Genomic DNA, 7,435 nt, shown 5'->3' with positions numbered 1-7,435 from the left:
CTATTTGCCATTTTGGATTTTTTTTTTCCATTGTACCCATTGTGTAGGACGCAATGGAGAAAAAGGATTCATGTTGCCGACCCCACGTAGTGGGATTAAGGCTTTGTTATTGTTGTTGTTGTAACATTTTGAATGTATGTTTCTCCGAACGGAAGCTTTTCTTTCTCCCCTTCTTACAAACACAATTTTGCTAACATTTTCTCCCCACAATCATCTTTTCATTTGTAATATATATGTTTATATATATATTTTTTTGTAGATTATTGCATTATTTCTTTCAATGGAGGATGGTTTGATGGATCTACCGGAGAATTGGGAGGGAGCACCTTTAAGTTATAAAGCCATTTTTCTTGCTATTGTGGGGAGAACGGGTAATGGCAAGAGTTCAGTAGCAAACACCATTCTTGGAAAACCAACCTTCTATTTTTCTCATGGTATTGATCCGATAACATGTGCTTCTGAAATGAGAAGCACTATTTTGAAGGACGGACGTCGTGTGCATGTTATTGACACTCCTGGTAACTATATTCTATCTAATACTAGAAAATTTATAAAAATACATATTTATAAGGCTATTGGATTCTTTTGTTTAGATTAATTGTAGTAAGATTCCCCGATGCTATAACAGTGGTGATATAAAGTTTCGACCTTAAATTCAACTCGAATTGTTAGTAAATGCGAAAGCATTAGTGGCATGGTGTAAGATCTTTGTTTGTGATGGATATTTTCATTTAAAAGTTTTATGTTTCAAATCCCAGATGTGGTTTTTTGGCACAATGTCAAAGGAGGCTGCCATGTGGAATAAAAATAGATTGCAAAATGACACAAAAGTTTGAGAGCCAGATGGGTTTTGTAGGTTAATTCATAGAGGCTCAGTATTGAAGAAGTTTTGACAAAGTTAGAATTAAAGTTTCTCTTTTATTCTATAAAACAGAAAATAACTAAAATGATCTCCTGACTATTTGTGAGAGGTCATTTTAGTCTCAAACTATGTAAATGTCATATTAACTTCTAGTTTCTTTAAACAGTGTTTAAAATAATTATGCAAATAATTATGCCAGTGTTTAAAATAATTATGCCATCAAGACTAATGGTAATTGAAGTTAGTGGTATTAAAAATATGATAATTTGAGAATATATATTTTTTTTCATTTTTTTCATAAATATAATTTTTTAGCTACCTTATTTATAGTATACTATTGTTTACATCACATTCAACAGAAGTATATTGAGATTAACTTGATTGCCGAGCGAGCTATTTTAATTATTATTTTTATTTGATATTTTTTTATTGTAATTGTATTATAATAAAGTACATTAAGATTGATTTTTGTTACAATAGAATTAAGATAACAAAAATGTAAAATAAAGTTATTTATTACAATAAATAACTTGCTTCACAATTTGCATAATTTTAATCCATTTCTGTTTATGTTAAGTTGGTTGTTATACATGAGAAAATAACATAAGTAGAGAATTCTATTTAATAAAAAAATCAATAAGAAAATATATTTTCTTAAAACATTTACTATTAAATTTCAATTTCCGTTAGTTAAAACAACAAGAGTTTTGGGGTCTTCTTTACGATTATGAAGTTTAAATTTGGTCTTTTCATATAGTCTGAGATTAAAATAGTCTCTCATAAATAGTTGGGGACCAATTTGATCATTTTCTCTAATCTAACTGTATTAGATCGTTGAGAAAGTTGAATTTCAGGTAACCTTGTCCACAGTGTCAATTTTTTTTCTGATTTATTTTTGAAGAATATCTTAGAGAATAATATGCAATGTCAATTAAGATTTGCATTCTGATTAGTTACAGTAAAGGCAGTCTTTTGATGTTTTTACATCATAAAAATACTAATCAATCCTTTTTTTTTGTCGCCATATTAGTTTATTCATTCTTGTAGGAAATATTCTTAAATTTGGTGTCTATGTTTTGTTGAATGTTGTATTTTGGAAGCAACATAAGGTTTTATTGTTTCACTACATGTCTTTACACTTAAAAGAGTGTTTGTATATGGTGTTGTGCAATTCATTTATTTTTTTGTTGGAAAATCAAGCTTTAATGTGTTAGGTTTGCATGGACTGCCTCCTGATTGTGGTGTGAGTTTGCATATTTAGTTTTATAATATGACTTTATGAAAGATTGAACTTAATGTAAAGCAAGATTTTTCCACCTCTGAAATTTTTTCTTTTATATCAAGAGATTATTTTTTGCCTCAAGTGTTTTCGAATTCATTTTTTTTTAGTTCTTTTTCATTGCTACTACTATTATTTACTCATGCAGTTAGTTCAAGCTGTGTTGATACATGAAAACCATAAAGGTACCAGGTTGAGCTGATTCCAACTTCTAATTTTCTAACTTGTTTATGCTTAGAAAGGGTTGGGAACGGAGAGGATGGGCTTGATAAGCTTTGTAGACAAGCATCTTCCAGCTTATTTTAGCATCCAAAATCATCTACTGCATTTTTGTTTTTTTTTATTATTTTGAAATATTACAGCCTTTGTGTTTAGGGTTCTGATAGTATGGGCTGATAGTTTCTAAAGTTTATGGGAATAAGTTAATGTTTTCATATGTTTATTCTAGTTATAGTTATTGTGCTAGGTGGGTGACCAATTTTTTTTTATCTAATTTGAGTTTTAACAAGTTGTTTACTATATGAATATTGTTTTCATATATCATTAGCTCTTGTAGAAGTGATTTAAGCATCAACCAAAATTTGAGTTTTGTATTTTGGGTTACGTGGACGGGCACATTTTAATGAATAACCAGAGTAGTTGAGATTCCTTTAAATAGGGCTAGTGATTTTTTCTCCCTTTTCTTTAGATGGAAATTTAATATAAAGTTTTATCACACTAACATGCTCATTCTTTATGCATTAGAAAATTGAAAAAAAGTTATTTCATGACTCAATTTGTACAATGCTTTTTTTTTTTATATAAAAAGCTCAATGAATGTAGTATATTAGGAGGAAACAACACTACCTCAGTTAATTCTGAGAAGTTGTAAGTAGTTTTATTTATTTATTTATTTATTTAAACCTAAAAAAGTGCCTAATTTTTATTTCTAATGTAACTTTCGCCCGTTTTAAGAACTTTATCCCTTAGCAATATCTTTAAATTGCTGAGATGTCCTTGGTTCACTAATAGATCTTGATTCACCAGCAGAACGCTGCCCATTACCTTTAGGATGTAACACCTACTTTGACTTTGCAATTTATGGGATGCCTTGCATCGAGATGGAAATGTGAAATGTCAATTTAGAAGCAAGGGTATTTTTATCCCCAAAATATCAAGCTAACTGTCAAAGAGAAGACACCAATATGAACCTACGACATGTTTAAGAAACAAGTGGCATGTTGGATCCTTGAATATCCGTGAATTCACATCACCTAGACAAGAATACCTCAAATAGGGAAAAGAATGGAATGGAGAGAAAAAAAGAGAGTTGTAGAGAGAGAAACTTGGGGATATTATAACTAAGAGGAAAAGTAGTTTAAGGATGATAGTGTGGCTTGGATTAAATATCTGGGATTGAAAAATTTAATTCTTAACTTTGACCTTCCATTGTAGTTTTTGGTTGATACTTGTAATGTTACATGAGCCACATAGAAAAAATAACAAATACAACAAATTTGCCATGTGTCCTGTGGCCTGATAGGACATTGAGCTTAGCAACCTCCATCCAACTGTAGGAAAGATTTTTAACTTTTGCAAATTTGTTAAATAATCATGCCTGAGCTTTTGAGTTGTCGCGCAATTGTAGTCGGGTTGTTGAGTTGATGAGTAACCGTTGTAGAACCAACAAACTAAAGAATTGACTAATGTGTTGTGTTGTATATTTAATCCACTAAGTTGGCCGAGCTGATCTTTGGGCTGATCTGGTTTGAATCTCATCTTGAGTGAATCTGGTGTGAATATTAACCCAGGTTGAGTCATTTGGTCTTTTCCATAAAGAGCATTTTGCAAATTTTCTTAATTGCATTTCATCCTTATTGTTACCTTACAATTTTGCTTCTAATTACAACATTGCATTTGGGTTCAAATTTCCCCTTCTCGTGATTCGTGTAGAGCTTTTATTGGAGCCTGAAATCTTAATTTATTTTTTCTTTGTAGGATTATATGATTTTTCAACTGGCTCTGAGTTCGTTGGTAGAGAGATACTGAAGTGCATAGATCTGGCCAGGGGTGGTCTCCATGCTGTACTCATGGTGTTCTCAATAAAAAACCGCATTTCAAGTGATGAAGAGTTTGCTATCCAGAATTTAAAAACCTTCTTTGGTGATAAGATTATTGACTACGTCAGTGTAGTTCTTACTGGCGGTGATATACTTGAAATGCGTGAGATAACTTTGAGTGAATACATTAAAAGGCTTCCAGAGTTATTAAAGGTTTGTTCATGTAACTTTTTTTTTCGTTTTTTTTCTTATGTTTGATCTTTGAGTTTTCAAGTGTTTAGTTTGTTAATTAGTTTCCTAGTTATTGCAATATTTTCTTTTTTTTGCTTTGAACTAATTTTTAAATTGAAGTCTTTCAACTTGTTTTTGTGTCAATTTTTTTAAGCTGCGCTTTATATATGCAATTTTTCTCAAATTATATCATATGCTCTGCTCTACTTAGTCTTATGGTCTTTAATTTAATTGATATAGTATTGATGTTCTTGTGTGTAAAGCTAGCCTCGAACAGTTAAAAACAGAAGCTGAATAAAATTTGTTTGAAGATTTGATATTTTTTAACATTTCTTCCTTATTGATACATATTTCAATGGGTTTAGAATTTTAATCTGTGTAATCTCATGTTAGAAAAAGAACAATTATGATTCCTTTACATGCCTAACTGTACACGGAGCATATTCTCTATTGTCAAGAGTGACAGAGATATGTAATTAATTGAAATGAAGTTCTATTATGTTACAATAGTTGTAACAACAATTTAGAACTTGCAAAATTAAAGACTAATTCCCATGAATAATAACTTGCAAGTGATCTAGTCTATGATGCATGTAGTTCCTCAGGGATCGGGGTTGTGTGTGCAGCATGTCTCTGTATTTTTGTTCTGCCAATATAAGCATATTTGTGACTGACACAGTTGTTTTTGCTACACATCAAGTATCGGTTTCTACTTACTGTTTTCAAAGATTATATCTATGAAGGTTAGAGCTTTTCAAAGCTTTAAACATCCAACAATCTTTCGTAATTCTAGTCTTATATTTTCATTTTGACTGCTTTCATTCATTCTAAACTATTGCTCTCGTTTTTCTTCCTTATTCAATCCTTTCTTTTTTTAGCAAAAACATGTGGAGTTTTTTTACGGGTTATGAGCATAAGAGAGACACATTTTTATGGTATATGAATAAAAGGTTAGGGTCAAAGTCATTAGATAGCATTTAAGTATGCAGTTGATGTAGCGCTCTTTAAATAATGTAGACCATCATGTTTATGCTGAAAAATGGCTCCCATCATATGCTAGTTATTGTGGTTTACATTTGAATGGACTCTCATATATATACTGCTTTCAAGTTTGGAGTAATTCAAACTTTCCTATTGGTTTCTGCTATTTTTCTTGTTATAACTTTATTTGCTTGCTTTCTAATAATCTGTGGGGCTGTTGTTTTTGTTTTTTTCTGACTTTAGTTTTATTATAATGTTGGTTAACTAGTGATTACTCTTTTTACCTAGAACTTCAAAATCATTTTTTGGTTAAGTTCACAATTGTCTAACTTTTCTATCTTGATAAAAATTTTGTAGAACTTTATTCTCTTATGTCAAAAAAGAGTTATTATTTTTGATAACATGACCAAGAATGAGGCTAAGAGAGAGAGGCAAGTAAGACAGTTGATCTCTCTTATCGACGATGTTGTTGCGATCAATGGAGGCAAACCTTTCACAAGACAAATATATGCACAAGCCAAGTTACATATTGGACAAATCTATCATTCGACCATTTAAGTTGATCCATAAAATTTCCTCTCATGTTTATTTAGGAAAGAGCATTGTGCCAGCAACAAATAAAAAAACAAAACAAAGATAATCCAGAATGCTCGACGAAGGGTTTAGCTAAACGAAAGGAAAAACTTGATATATCATATGATGATGAGTCCAAAGGCATATCAGAAATGGTATTTACTTCTCTCAATACAAAGTATCTCATATCATTGTATGTTTTATTTCTTCATGTCTGAAATGAAAGCAAATGATCAAAATGATTTATAGACTTTTCATTTTTTTATTTTAATCTCAACGATTTTAGAGTGCATCGACTCATTAAATCTAGAAAAAATTGGTTATGCGATTAATTTCTTTGTTTCTTTAGATGAAAATTAGTGGAGGCAATATTTCACTAGAAAAATTTGGACTTTTTAAGTTCAATCTTAAATCACACTAATCAGATTGCCTTTAATAATTTTAAAATATTCTTATGAAAAACTTTTTGACATTAAATTTTGACCAAAAAAATATTTGTGAGGACCAAATTGATTTAGATATGCTCAATTAAGAGGCTAAATTTAATACATGAAAATAATAAGATCAAAATGAATACACTTAAACAAATATAATTTAATGACAATTGTGATCATTTATCCTTGAAAATTTATTATTATATATTATTTTGTGACTTTGCAGGTACATTGCGATTTGTATGGAAAAATAGAAAAGCTTCAGAAGAATTTTAGTCAAGAGAAAACTTCAAGACTGAAATTAGATGAGAATACAAAAACTTCAATACAAGAATTACAGAATGCTATAGAAAAATTAAGGTTGGAAGCAAAAGAGATTGTAGAAACTTCAGAAACAGCAAGGCTGATATCTATACAAGAACTACAAAATGCTATAGAAAAATTAAGGCTGGAAGCAAAAGAGATTGCAGAAACTGTAGAATCAGCAAGGCTGCTATCTGATAAGAAGATCCGAGAGCTCAAAGCAGAGCTAGAGTCAAATTGTGGCTGTGTGATACTATGAATGAAATATCTTAGATGGTTACTTTAGTATTGAATTATAAATATTTTCAATTTAGTGTTCTAACAACTTAAGTATTATTCAAATAGTCTCTTTAATTTTTTAATTATATTTGATGATTTAATTGACTACCTTGAATTAACTTTGATGATTTAAAAAATTAAATTGGATATATTTATATAATTTATTTTTGGGAATGTTCCAAATTTTGAATTGTATCAAGGCATCTCTCTCTCTCTCTCTCTCTCTGTATTATATATATATATATATATATATATATATATTTGAAGAATATTAAAGATTGTTTAATTTTAGGCAATCTCATCTATATACAATTCAAAGCAATTTAAAAGATAATAGAAAACATTAAAAAATTTTAAAAGATGGGTTTTTATTGCTTGAGAAGATAATATAATTAATTCATGTTGTTCAAAATATTTGCAATCAAACACATTTAACAATATAATTGAAAATTGC

The 7,435-nt window shown here is 29.8% G+C and overlaps 1 protein-coding gene across 1 annotated transcript; it reads left to right on the top strand.

Annotated features, from left to right (window-relative positions):
* The first annotated feature begins 280 nt into the window (after positions 1 to 280).
* On the top strand, positions 281 to 6,961 carry LOC110025472 (immune-associated nucleotide-binding protein 1-like). The gene is made up of 5 exons (XM_020725970.1): positions 281 to 518; positions 4,119 to 4,393; positions 5,750 to 5,902; positions 5,986 to 6,120; positions 6,626 to 6,961. Exons 1-5 carry the CDS (start codon positions 281 to 283, stop codon positions 6,959 to 6,961), a joined length of 1,137 nt encoding a protein of 378 aa, XP_020581629.1.
* Positions 6,962 to 7,435: the final 474 nt, after the last annotated feature.

This window comes from Phalaenopsis equestris, unplaced genomic scaffold (assembly GCF_001263595.1).
Source record: "Phalaenopsis equestris unplaced genomic scaffold, ASM126359v1 Scaffold000300, whole genome shotgun sequence".
Taxonomy (NCBI): domain Eukaryota; kingdom Viridiplantae; phylum Streptophyta; class Magnoliopsida; order Asparagales; family Orchidaceae; genus Phalaenopsis; species Phalaenopsis equestris.
The sequence above is the reverse complement of the archived record's forward strand: the minus strand, read 5'-3'. Positions and strand labels throughout refer to the sequence as shown.

Bases quoted from the DNA above. Each gene is read 5' to 3' on its own strand.
- LOC110025472 (XM_020725970.1), top strand. From the start codon at position 281: ATGGAGGATGGTTTGATGGATCTACCGGAGAATTGGGAGGGAGCACCT. The intron at 4,394-5,749 runs GTTTGTTCATGT...AAAATTTTGTAG, and splicing joins GGCTTCCAGAGTTATTAAAG to AACTTTATTCTCTTATGTCA. The intron at 6,121-6,625 runs GTATTTACTTCT...GTGACTTTGCAG, and splicing joins CCAAAGGCATATCAGAAATG to GTACATTGCGATTTGTATGG.